The 13,024-nt window shown below is 37.8% G+C and overlaps 1 protein-coding gene across 4 annotated transcripts in view; it reads left to right on the top strand.

Annotated features, from left to right (window-relative positions):
• LOC138764929 (mitochondrial glutamate carrier 1-like) overlaps nucleotides 1-13,024 on the top strand; it is a 30,446-nt gene that overhangs the window by 13,720 nt on the left and 3,702 nt on the right. For 2 of the 4 annotated variants that reach the window (XM_069941392.1, XM_069941395.1), the window contains exons 2-8: nucleotides 3,153-3,265; nucleotides 3,605-3,730; nucleotides 4,176-4,231; nucleotides 10,508-10,598; nucleotides 11,297-11,415; nucleotides 11,510-11,699; nucleotides 12,700-12,854. In XM_069941392.1, coding sequence (XP_069797493.1) covers nucleotides 3,246-3,265; nucleotides 3,605-3,730; nucleotides 4,176-4,231; nucleotides 10,508-10,598; nucleotides 11,297-11,415; nucleotides 11,510-11,699; nucleotides 12,700-12,854 — 757 coding nt within the window. In that variant the 5' untranslated portion in view covers nucleotides 3,153-3,245. Of the gene's footprint in view, nucleotides 1-2,363; nucleotides 2,457-3,152; nucleotides 3,266-3,604; nucleotides 3,731-4,175; nucleotides 4,232-7,833; nucleotides 7,916-10,507; nucleotides 10,599-11,296; nucleotides 11,416-11,509; nucleotides 11,700-12,699; nucleotides 12,855-13,024 lie in introns of those variants that run through there. The other 2 variants (XM_069941394.1, XM_069941396.1) reach the window with 2 other exon arrangements.

Genomic DNA, 13,024 nt, shown 5'->3' with positions numbered 1-13,024 from the left:
TTCCCCTTTTTTCCCTCATTAATTCTTCTCTATACACTATATATTTTTTAAATGCAAATACACTTGTGTAATATATGTATTATGTATATAGTCCTATACACACGTCTTTTTAGTTCGCAGTCTTTTGTACTCTCGTTACACGTCTTCATCTCTCAGTCTATTTTGTAATTGTTCTGCAAATTTTCGTGCTTCCTCTGGATCCGAGAATAGTCTGCTTTGCTGTCCTGGAATAAATATTTTCAATACTGCTGGATGCTTTAGTATAAATTTATACCCTTTCTTCCATAAAATTGCCTTTGCTGTATTGAACTCCTTTCTCTTCTTCAGGAGTTCAAAACTTATATCTGGATAAATAAAATATTTTTGCCCTTTGTACTCCAGTGGCTTGTTGCCCTCTCTTACTTTCTCCATTGTTTTCTCCAGTACCTTTTCTCTTGTAGTATATCTTAGGAATTTTACTAAAATGGATCTTGGCTTTTGTTGTGGTTGTGGTGTAAAGGCTAATGCTCTATGTGCCCTTTCTATTTCCATTTCTTGCTGTAGTTCTGGACATCCTAAGATCCTGGGGATCCAATCTTTTATAAACTCTCTCATATTCTTGCCTTCTTCATCTTCCTTAAGGCCCACTATCTTTATATTATTTCTTCTGTTATAATTTTCCATTATATTTTCTGAGCTAACAGCTCTTGTGTCTCTTTAACTTTTTTATTAGATTCTTCTAATTTCTTTTTTAAGTCCTCTACCTCCATTTCTACTGCTGCTTCTCGTTCTTCCACCTTGTCCATTCTTTTTCCTATTTCTGATATGGTCATATCTATTTTATTCACTTTCTCTTCTCTACTGTTTATTCTTCTTAAATCACTAAATTCTTGTGCTTGCCATTCTTTAAATGAATCCATGTATTCTTTAATAAGAGAAAATATATCCATTGTCTTGCCTTTCCCTTCTTCCATTTCACTACTCTTCCTCTTCTTCCTCTGGGTTGGCCATCTGTTGTTTCTTTGTTTTCTTTTTCTTCTCTTCTCTCTAGTTTTCGTTGTCTTCTATGTTCTCCTCTTGCTGCTGCTGTTCTGTAGTTGTCATTGCCGGCTGTGGAGATCGACTCCCCAGCTGGTCACCCCTCCCGTCGGTGTGTGTTTTTGCGCACTTTTACTCGGCTCAGCGAGCCATTTTTGTAGTCCACTTTCTACCGACCTGAGGGAGCGAGCTTCTCTCTCCACCGAGGGCCTCTTCGAACAGGTAAGGCCTTCTCCTTCTTCCGTTGTCTTCTCTTCCTCTCTTCTTACCGTTGGTTTCGACTTTTCTTTTTTCGTCGCCATCTTCTTTCCACCTTTATATTCACTTTACTTTAATTTTTATTTTTGTGCCTTTGTGCTTTCCTTTATTTTTTTCAACTTTTCTGGAGAGGGCTGCAGTTCACCGTCCAGCCACTACTCCATCACGTGACTTCCCCCTCTCTGTAGATTTTCTTGATGCTGTGGGTGTGTTTCACCCATGAGGTCATGGGCTGTGATCGCTACCTTTTGCAGGGCTTTTTGCTCGGGACCACTGGTTGTGAGGTGGTTTGTGTTCAGCTGAGGCCAACTGATGGCCACCTTAGGTTGTATATTTTAACTAATTTCCACAGTGTACTATATTCCTGCCATCTCTTTGACCAAATTAAACTAGAATTTCCCATAGGGATTACAATGAGAATTTAGATATTGCATGAACTGTGGAAACCTGCTTTGAGCGCAGACCACAATTTTATAACTGTTTCCAGAGTTTCCAACTCTGTAGGAATAAGGCCTTTGCTCTCTCCACATTCATTATCTGGAAAATGTTTTGGTGACTATCACTTCCTCTCTTCAAATCATAATTTCCTTCCTAAATTGTGCTGAGATTTGGACACAGGGCTTCATATGGAAATTAGTTTATTTTTTTGCATTTGTTTAGCATACCTTTTTTGTTCTCTTCTGCTTGTAAAGCCCAGGATCCTGTAAGCTTTAATGCAGAAAAGGGCCCTTTAGGCATGTCTGTGATGATCTGATGCCAAGTTAAACTAATCCCATCTGCTGCACACAATCCTATATGCTTGTTCATCACAATCTTTGTTCACCTGCCCTGTCGCATCCACAGATTTGTCCCTCTTTTGCAACTTTAAAATTATCTGATTTGAGCATCTCTTTTTAAAAGAAAAACTGATGTATTTCTGTCAAATCTGATCTCAGATTCAAAATATTAATGTAGAATGAGTGGTAGCAGCCTTTTGCATTTCCTGGTTGGGGATCTGTGGAAAGTATTGTGACATCACAATGTGTAGAAAGATTGTGGGCAGGCCAGGTTTCTGTGGTCCTCTTGCTGAGAAATGACAAGAGTTACCATTAAGAATTTGGAGAGAATACTTGGCAACCCTTCAAGACTATAGCCTGGCAGATGGGAACTTTGTTGTGAACTTTGAAAGTCAGTCATTTACGGCAAGTCATTAACTATTACAAATCTAACACATTAGCTTTGTACCCGGGAACGAACAGCCCATTGCTGCCATGGATGCTTAGTTGGGCCAGCTGCCAACACACACATTTTGATGTGGAAATTGTAATAAATATTGTCTGTAGTAATTCAGTCCACAACCTAAACGAGATCTCAATTTCTGGCCAGTCTTCTTTGTTGGCAGTTTTAGATTTGTCATCTTGCTCATTCTGCTACCTTGTACTCTGTGTAGGTTTGAGATTGTATTGTTGACGTCCTTTTGTTTCAAATAGATCCTAATTCATGTTTAGAATTTTTGTATTTGTTTGAACTAGTTATTGTGTTGTATACTTTAAATCGAACAAATAAATGGCTTCACTAGATTGAATCTGGAAATGAAGTAGATTTTCATTCGATGAAACCATTTGAAATACCATTGGTGATTACCTGCACAGTAGTGCATGTTTCAAATTTAATTTTTTTGGCTGAATGCCACATTTGGATAAGACGTGGGTGTGTGGTATTTATTTCTCCATTTTTAATTAGGGTGTTTGTTCAATTTTGCTGCCTTGAAGAAAGGTGGTTGTAATAAAGTCAGAATTGGCTCTTTTCACAAAAGAACTGCTATTTTGAAGATTTGTGCTTCTGAATGGTTTTGGCATGACTGATGAAGTAAATTAATGAAATACTTTATTCTGCAGAGCCCAGGCAGCAATTCCCAGTGATTCTTCTGCTGTAGCGTGTGGACTTCTACAAACATCTGGTTTCTACATCCTTTGAAAAAGATCAGTAATATGTCTAACAACCAAGTCAGGTAGGAATTTCCCTTTTTCATGTCAACTGTAAACCTTCACATATTGGTGGCCAGGTGACTAAAACTTGTCTTTGACTGTTTATTTCTGTACATTTTACAATTGTACTTTAAATGGCAAATCATTCAACCAGTAGCTAGTCTGATAGACCCTAATCCTAGATGGTAGAGAACTAGAACAATAAAAAGTGTTTGAGGAAATCAGTGGGTCACTCAGCATCCATGGAAAGCAATAGACGGTCCTCAGCCCTTCATCATGAATTCCTCTAGCACTGTTGTGCATTTTAGCATTTAAATATTTGTATTTTAAAAATAACAGCTGTGTTTTTGTTCAATTCTCAGCCTCCCTGCTAAACTCATCAATGGTGGAGTTGCCGGATTGATTGGAGTGACTTGTGTATTTCCAATTGACCTGGCCAAAACCAGGCTGCAGAACCAAAGGAATGGGCAGCGTACTTATACCAGCATGTGAGTGGCAATAGTACTCAATGGGCATTTCAAAGTAATTGTATCTTGTTTCTCGTATAAATGTGACATTTAAGATCTTCAAACACCTTGAATTTTTCAAATGTCATTGATTGCAATTGTCCCATTAGTGACCTCTGATTACATGGTGTCGTAATGCATAGTTACTAGCTTGTTCTAAATGGGCATTTTCAATAAAAGGTTATTTTCTGTTAGCACAGCAAATTCTTACTATTTTTGTCTACTCCCAATCTTTTCATTATCCATTTTGTTCCTCAATGTAAAGAAACAACTAAACACAACAGCTGTTTAAGCCTTGGTACGCTTTGGAAATCTGAAAGCCAGGAACATACGGCATTAGTTTGAAATAATATACTTTAATTTCTTTATATGTTGGTGAAAAAGACCACTTTGGGCCCTTTTTAATTTGTTTTCTTTGTTTGTTTAGGATGGACTGTCTAATTAAGACCGTGCGATCAGAAGGATATTTTGGAATGTATAGAGGTAGGGTTTTGTTTTCATGTATTGGTGCAAATCGGAAATGTATAGAATTGAACTTTTGATAAATACCACATCTCACTCATTGTACCCTGTGTTTCTTCCACAAAGTAATTTATAAGCTGAATTCGCTCTTTAAGGTAGTGTCTATAACAAGCAATGAAGTATAGGTTTTTTTTTAATTAGGAAATTTAGTACATTTTCAAGCTTATTACCTTTAAATTCCAAATGGCTAACAGCTCTTGGCTGCTGATGGTGTGATTTGTATTGGTGTTCAAGGCCAAAGGTATTAACTGGTACTGACTTTATTGTAATTCTTCGTGCATAAATACAGGCAAACCCCGCTTTGCATGATTAATTTGTCCAAATTTTAACCCACATTTGACTAATTTGCATTAAGTGATTAATAGGATCAAATGGAAATAATTACAATGAATCCCCATCCTTTCAGATTGTCCATCAAGACTTATAAATGCCAATACTGTTGAGTTTAATAAAATAACTGATATTTTTCATTTAGTTCATAATTGCATCATAGCTGAACAATTTCTTAGAAAAATATTTGTCCAAGGTTGACTGCCAGATTTGTTTTTTTTTCCCTCCCCTCTCCTCATTATACAATTTCCTACAGCTAGCGATCGCTTTCTCTAAATTTCTGTGGACTTCCATGCTTCTTTCCGTTTTAGGATCAGCATTTAGATAAAAATCCTCGGCGACTTCAACAAGTTCAAATCCTTTTAGAAAAATTTCTGGAAATTTTGCAGCAGCAAATTTATCAGCATTAACAGCTTCCCCTGTAGTTCTTGCGTTGCGTAATCCTGTCTGTTTAAAGCGGTCAAACCGACCTAAACTTACATCAAAAGTTTCTGTATTCCCATTAAATTTTTTCTTTAAGCACCGAAAAGATGTTTAAAGCTTTGGTTTGAATGGTGTTTTTAATACAAAGTGGTATTCACTTTTGGTTACAATCTTCAATCCAAAGATGAAGTAGCCATTCCATTTCAATTATTAATGGACTTCTGTTTCGAGTAATTTGCATGCTTAGAGAAACTGATGCAACTTTACCTTGTTCCTTATATTTGAGCTTTTTGCTTAAAATTGTGTTTGTACCTTTAACTCGTAGCCCAGATCATGTCTGGCTTTTCACATTGTTGGCATTGTCTTAATGTCATTTTAATAACAAAGTTTTTCTTCTAAAGTAATTGGTTTTCTTTTCCTTTTAATATCACTGTCCGATTCTTTTCCACATTTTCTTTTATCCCTATTTAATAGGGGCACACACTGAGTCTGACCGTCATTTGTGCAGTTTTCCAAATCGCAGTAATTGAATTTAGTGTTGATTGAAGTAGCTTTTAGCAGGGTTTGCCTGTAATATAGCAATAACGGCTAGGCTCTTTTTTTGCCTCAGCTTGCCTCCATAGCCAGCAGGAGTCACAGAGTGACATTTTGGTTCTGTTTTTTTTTTAAACAACAGAGCAGAGTACTATTGCCTATTTTAATTAATAAATTAAAGTCTTACCCTATTTCCTAGTAATGTTATTCATGTAGTGTTAGTTTGGAAGAAAACTTGTATGAAATACAATGTGATAATTTACTGAAATTCCTGAACATTTTATTCTGCAGCTAGATCATTTGGGTCTTGTGCTCATAAGTAACAAAAGTACAATGAAGTTTCTGCAGCTAAATATAATGTACTGACTTAATTTGAGAAATGTGCAGTAATTGAGCATGTTTTCAGGGGTCAGTGTACCTGTTGAAGATTGAATCTGTTATGTCATATACCTGTAAATGATCACTGTATTTGACAGCATATAGGACCCCCCTTTTTCCCCAAAAAAATCTCCTCAAAAACTATCCCACGTCCTACACACAAAAGTGACATTTAGGTGCTGCCATTTTGGGCACTAGTGCTCAAACTACACGCCCAGCTTCAAGAAGCCCATGAAGGTGCTGTGGCTGTCCAGGAAGCAGGCCCGTAGTTTCGCAGACCACCTTTCCTTGGGTGGTGTTCGCTTTCTGGAGCTGCCACTGCTCATTTCCCCTGTGAGAAGGCCAACCACAGCAACCCCCACCAGCAGCACAACAGCCATGTTTGTAGCACACGCTGATTGTACGATTGCTCGCTTTGAGGGGAGCACTGGACCTCTGTTAAATGAGCATGGTTCCCCTTTCTCTTTCCCCCCCCCCCAGCAAATTGAATGTGGGGAGGGGGTGGCAGTGAGCGAGCGGCCTATCGAGCACTGACTTTTTTTCTCCCATATCCCAAACAAGGGATTATCAACAGTTGACAGCAGTTAACGCAACACCAGCAATTGGGACTGGACTGGGGTTCAAATCCTGCCCTGTCTGTAAGGAGTTTGTACATTCTCCCCATGTTTCTGTGTTTTCTCCGGGGGCTCAGGTTTCTTCCCACTGTTCAAAACGAACCAGGGGCATAGGTTGAAGGGGGTGTAAATTGGATGGCACAGACTCGTGGGCTGAAATGGACTGTTACCATGCTGTATGTCTAATTTTTTTTTAAAGTCTTTAATTGAGTCTGGTGGAGGGATAGCAACTGTTCCTGAACCTGTTGGTACAGGTCTTGTGACACCTGTAACCTCTTTCATGATGGCAGCTGTGAGAACAGCATGTTCTGGGTGGTGTGGATCCTTGTTAATTGTTGCTGCTTTCCAATGGCAGTGTTCAATGTAGACATACTTGATGGTGGGAGTTTTTGCCTGTAATGTACTGGGCTATGTACACTACCTTTTGTAAGGCTTTCCACTCAAAGATATTGGTCCCCCATACCAGGCCATGATGCAGCCAGTTGGTGCACTTTCCATGTGAACAATGAACTACAGACACTGACTGACTGGCTTTTTCTTGCACTATTTTTACTTATTTTGTATGGGGGGGGGGGTTTATATGAATGTCTGCACTGTTGCTGCAAACCAACAAATTTCGTGACATGTTCCTGACAATAAATTCTGATTCTGAATGAAATAAAAATGGAGGAATACGAGGTGGGAATGGTTTAGTTTTTTTCTGGTTGGAATATATAGGTCGGCACAGCATCATGGGCCAAGGGCCTGTAGTGTTCTAACACATCTGTAGAAGATCCATGTAGATTGTCTTGAAATTACAAATAGCTGAAAAGGTAACTTTGGACCAGACAGTGAATTGGATTTCTCAAGGCTGTTTTCAGTGAACCAAGGCAGAAGTATTTGGTTTGTTAATGTTGCAAATCATGTTGGCATTTGTTTTTAATGATTTATTTGTGAATCTTTGCCATTTAAGTACTGTGCCAGAGGGATTTGGTACCCTGCCCTTTCTGAAGGCCTCTGCCAGTAAAGAAAATGCACATAATTCAAAAAAATGAGTGCATTCATTAAATGCAATGTCATCACAGATTGTTGGTGTCTCTTCCTGTCTAGTGAGTACATCAGAGACGAGAACAATGGCTTCTGAAAACATGCTCATAGTATGAGATTTTAAATTCAGGAACTGTCCTTCAGATATAAAAATGTAATGAAAGTAAATGTTAATACCAAGTGTCTGCTATGGCATGTGTATTTAAAAAAATCTTGTAGGAAATGTTCTTGTTTGCATCTGTGTTTTTCATGTTACAGACGGTCGCCATGGATATTGAGGCCTAGCCGATCTGGCAAAGCCACGATGGATCAAACCATTAAATGGTTTACAGTACTACTTGTAACTAGGATAAATTTCTTTCTCTATTAATGTTATTTGTATATTTTTAAAATCACCAAACATTGCTAACTCCTTAGAACTTTCTCATCTTTCCTATCTTCCACCATTTATTAGTTCTCTTTAAATTCTCTAACATTTCAGTTTTAATTTTTACAGTTTGTAAAAACAAAAAACCTGTGGAATCTTGACCTTTAACTTTAGATTTGCTTTTAGTTGGATAGTGGCTTCATGGGAACTATAAATTTCATTTCTCCCAGAGAGCAGATTGGCTCCACAAATTCAGTGCTCTTGGAGATTAATTTGATTTGGTTGTTTTAGTGGCATTCCATATTCCAAGTTAATGCTTGTAACATTGTGTGAGGAGCTGACCTTCAGAAATTTGCCAGTTTATCTAGAAACTACAGCCATTTACACAATTGAGTTGGAAGTATCTGAGTTAGGTGTGGGAAAACTAATTAATGTTGACAGTTTCGTTTGGGCTGTAGTTGTACAGCAGACTTGCACGCCTGCCACCCCACCACTCTATTTTTTGGTTCAGTGTTGAAGTTAGATGTGTTTATAAACAATCACAAGTCACATTTTGATTTTAAACAATAAAAGATCTGTTTCTTAAAGAAAGGCATAAATGGTCATTAAACTGATTTACTTAGAATAACTTGGCATGCATCTTTCATTGGAAATGTTCGCAGACTGTTTTGAACTGAAGGTAGCTCTGTCCTGTGGGCTGTGCTGAATTTCAAGTGATTATTTTTCATTGTAGACAATGAGTAAATAACGAGTGATTGTCACATTGCACAATGAACATGTGCTCTAATGTCTTGCTGCAGCCGAACAGGTACTTTGTGTAAATAAATAGACAGATAAATAAAATTCAATGGTATACATTAAATTAAAAATAATAAATACAACAGATGTACAAGAGGTGTTATTGGTGCAGATGGAACCTTTTGTAATGTGGGAGTATTTTATGATTAGATAGTAAAGGGAGGTTCACGAGCCTGACAACCATTGAAAAATGTTTTTGAGACTCGAGGCACTGGACCTTCTTCCAAAGGTAGCAGTGAGGTGTCCAGGGTGATGGTCTTTTCTCAAGGCTGCCTTCTTGAGGTAATTCCTCAATAGATGTCTTCAGTGGGAGGTCAGAAGTTGTGATGGCTTTGGCTGTATTTACTATCTTGTATGATCCTGGGCCAGAAGTCTACTATTTCAGTTTGAATATGTTTATTGAGCAAATTAGTCTTAATTATGATCTTTACTGTGCGGGGGGTGGGGTGGAAGGAAGTACCTGATTACATCGTATTTCTGTTTATTCTTCATATCTGGTTTCTTTTACCCTTCCTGTAAGTGCTGTCACTCTTGTAACCACTTCAAAGCAAAATTTTATCTGCATGTAGTGCTATAATATGCAAAGTATTTGTATCAATTTGGTTACCTTTTTCTTCCTCTTTTGAATTCTGCATATGTGTAATTAGAAGACATTTTTTCTGTATGATTATATCAAATGGAATAGCCAGAATTTAAGTTATTAAGCAATTGGTGCTTAATTATAAATTATTATTTAATGTTATAAATTTCCAGAAACACATGCCTGCCTTTATATAAATGTATTAAAAAAAAATAAGCCATTGGCAAATTAGGCTGCTTTTTAAGTATTTTTTTATTTTGCAAAACAAATTTTTCATGTGTTGATTGGGTGAAATTGTAACTGCTAAAATTGTAACTACTGAACACCCTGAACGTTCACCATTCTCAGAACTTGGATGGCCCCAGGAACATAGTCTGATACCTGTTCATTGTGATCAGAAGCCCAAAGTGTCCATGCCTTTGTCAAGACTATCTGCATCCCATGACCAATCAAGTTGACATGAAATGCAAACTCTTGTTCCTATTTCCCATTAAAATTAGTAAATGTTGTTTGTTAAACTGCGAGGTAAAATACTTTGCACAACCTTTGAAGCTGAGGTGTAGGAACTGATTCAGCATCCTAAATCAGCCAACAAGGGAACTTAAGTTTGACAGGCCAAATAATGATATCCTGAACCTCTGAGACTGCACAGCCCTTAAGGATATGTGCAGCTTCCACCCCTAAGCATTTTTTTTTTAACAGAGTGCACAGTTGGCGTAGCAATTAGCACAATGCCTTTAGAGCACCAGCAATTGGGACTGGATCTGGGTTCAAATCCCGTGCTGTGTGTAAGGAGTCTGTATGTTCTCCCCATGTTTGTATGGGTTTTCTATGGGGGTCTCTGGTTTCTTCCCACCCTTCAAAAATGTACTGGGGTGTAGGTTAATGTTTAAATTGGGCGGCACAGACTCCGGGCTGAATTGGCCTGTTACAGTGCTGTATGTCTAAATTTATTTTTAAAATTTGTGATTTAAAGCAGCTGTTTAGAAGCTTGAAGCCTGCTCTGAATTCTGATCCACGTATCTTCTTTTCCCCTTCCCTCCCCCACCCAATGTTAATTATGCTGCATAAACTCAGTTGTGTGCTAAGGAAGGGAAAAAAGGACTACATAATGTATAATATGGAATCAATATTTCTGTATCCACATTGAATACAAACAGCTTAATAAAGTTTTTTTTGCCCAATAGGTGCAGCTGTGAATCTTACATTGGTAACACCTGAGAAGGCTATTAAACTTGCTGCAAATGATTTGTTTCGAACATATTTGTCAAAAAATGGGTATGTTTTGTAAAATGCTATTTTGTGTGTTAAGAGCAGCAAATTTAATTTTTTCAGTTTGTAGGAATTTCATTCAATGTTGTAATTGTTTTTGAATGTTAGGGGAACTTTTTGCTGGCTGGGTTCTCTCTATTTAAAATCACCACCCACTTAGCTCTTGCTGAGCTGATCTGGTATAATGAGCCTGTTCTGGCTGAGAGGGTGGATTTCAGTAGCTTGATCTGGTGGGTGGAAGAGTCTCCTGTGAAACCCTAAGCACTGCCTTGAAAGCTGGCTATAAAAGCTGCAAGTTTTAAAATGGCAGACTTGTGGATATTCAAAATAATAATTTTGCAAAATTAAAATTAGTAAATGTTCTTTAAATTGTGAATCAAACATTCTTTTCTCCAAAGTATTATTCCTTTTTGCCTCCTAATGCAAGACCCTTGCATCACCTTTGCAGTTGAGGTATAGGAACTGGTTCAGCATTCTAAGTCAGCCAACGAGGGGACTTCTAAGTTTGACAGGCCAAATGCTGATGTCCTGAACCTACTGCCATTTAAACAGCAATATCATCACCTGGCAAGAGAACCCTGTTGACTCAAATTATATACAGATTGATGGCTTTGTATAATGACGAGTAAATTTTTCACTTTGTTTATTCTTGTTTGTTTTTATATATTTGTAACATTTTTACTGTATGATTGCATTTTTTTTAGTAAGGGCTTAAGTATCTATGGAGAGATGCTAGCTGGCTGTGGAGCAGGACTCTGTCAGGTCATAATTACTACTCCCATGGAGATGCTGAAAATCCAACTTCAAGATGCTGGGAGAATAGGTAAGCATCCGATTTGCACATTGTTTAAATGAAGACTTGAAGTACCCATTTTGAAGTAACAAGAATGCTAAAATTGTTGTTTGATTTGATCCAGTGGCTCAGCAGAGATTGATACTGCCTTCCAGTTCAACCACAAAAGTTGTCACTACCAATCCAGTTCTGAGTCGGGCTTACAATGTTAATGTTGCTACCAGACCAATGTCTGCAACCCAAATTGCCAAGGATTTGTTTTGCTCTCAAGGGTTTAAAGGACTGTACAAGGGATTAGGAGCCACTATTCTGAGGTATGTACACAGGTAACCAATAGGTTTTCCTGTTCTAAATCAATGCAGCAATATTATAAAATGTATACATTTTCTTAATATTTTTCTACCTCAAAATGCTCCTGGCGGAAGAGCCCAAATTTTGTAATTAAATGTCTTTAACTTTTTCCAAATGGCTGTTCAGAAGTTTTATGTAGATTATAGCTTCATTCTTTTTTCTCTGTTACTTGGGAGCTTTTTCATTTAATTTGGGGATACAGCACAGTAATAGCCCTTCTGACCAGTGAACCCATTCCACCTAAATACACCTGTGATCATTTGACTACTAACCCCATATGTCTTTGGAATGTGGGAGGAAAGCAGAGCACCCAGAGGAAACCCATGAAATGAGGGGAACATACAAACCCCTTCCAGACAGCAGTGGATTTGAACCTGGGTCTCTGGCTCTGTAATAATGTTGCACTAACTGCCACCAAGTTCTGGGCCATGTTTATGCTTCTTGGGAAGGCATTTGACTGCACTGTGGGGTTTGGCCATTGTCCTCTATTCAACTAAAGAGGACTAATGTACTATAGAATGGATGGTATGGTTAACATAGCAGTTAGTGCAACACTATTACATTGCCAGTGACCGGGGTTTGAATCCAGCGCTGTCTGTAAAGAGTTTGTATGTTCTCCTCTAGAGGAAACCTCGAGGTGCTCAGTTTTCCTCAATGTTTTTAAAAAAAAAAAAAGTACTGGGAGTGTAGGTCCATTGCAGTTTGGACAGGATGGGCTGAGAGGGCCTGTTAATGCATTGCATGTCTAAATTTTTTAATTCTATAAAAGTTAAGATTTTTCTCGATTATATTTTTATAGATTAATAGTCATAGACCTATGGTGATTATCAAGCCTGTCTATCATTCAAGTACCCTGTCTGGATGTCTCTATCAATATTTCTACTATGTTAGAGCAATCTTGAGACACGTTTGGTATGTGTTTAGCAAATTGCTAATACAAAATTGTCATCTTGCATTGAACAGGGACGTTCCATTTTCTATCATCTATTTTCCATTGTTTGCCAATCTGAACAAACTTGGGCAGAATTCAGTAGATGGAAGAGCATCTTTTATGCATTCATTCTTGTCTGGGTGTATTGCTGGTTCTGTTGCAGCTGTCGCTGTCAATCCATGTGATGGTAAGAACTATAAAATTACAAGATTTTTTTTTCTACTATATTTTATAGTTATACCTGGGAATAAGCATTCATTGGTGAAGTGGTCTGAACAGGAAAAATTCTGTTACCTTCACAGATACAGGTTGTTGGTGCTGATGGTTGCAATATCATCTGTTATAACAGCAGTAAAA

Source organism: Narcine bancroftii, chromosome 5, assembly GCF_036971445.1.
Source record: "Narcine bancroftii isolate sNarBan1 chromosome 5, sNarBan1.hap1, whole genome shotgun sequence".
Classification (NCBI taxonomy): domain Eukaryota; kingdom Metazoa; phylum Chordata; class Chondrichthyes; order Torpediniformes; family Narcinidae; genus Narcine; species Narcine bancroftii.
This window is presented reverse-complemented; position numbering and strand designations above follow the sequence as displayed.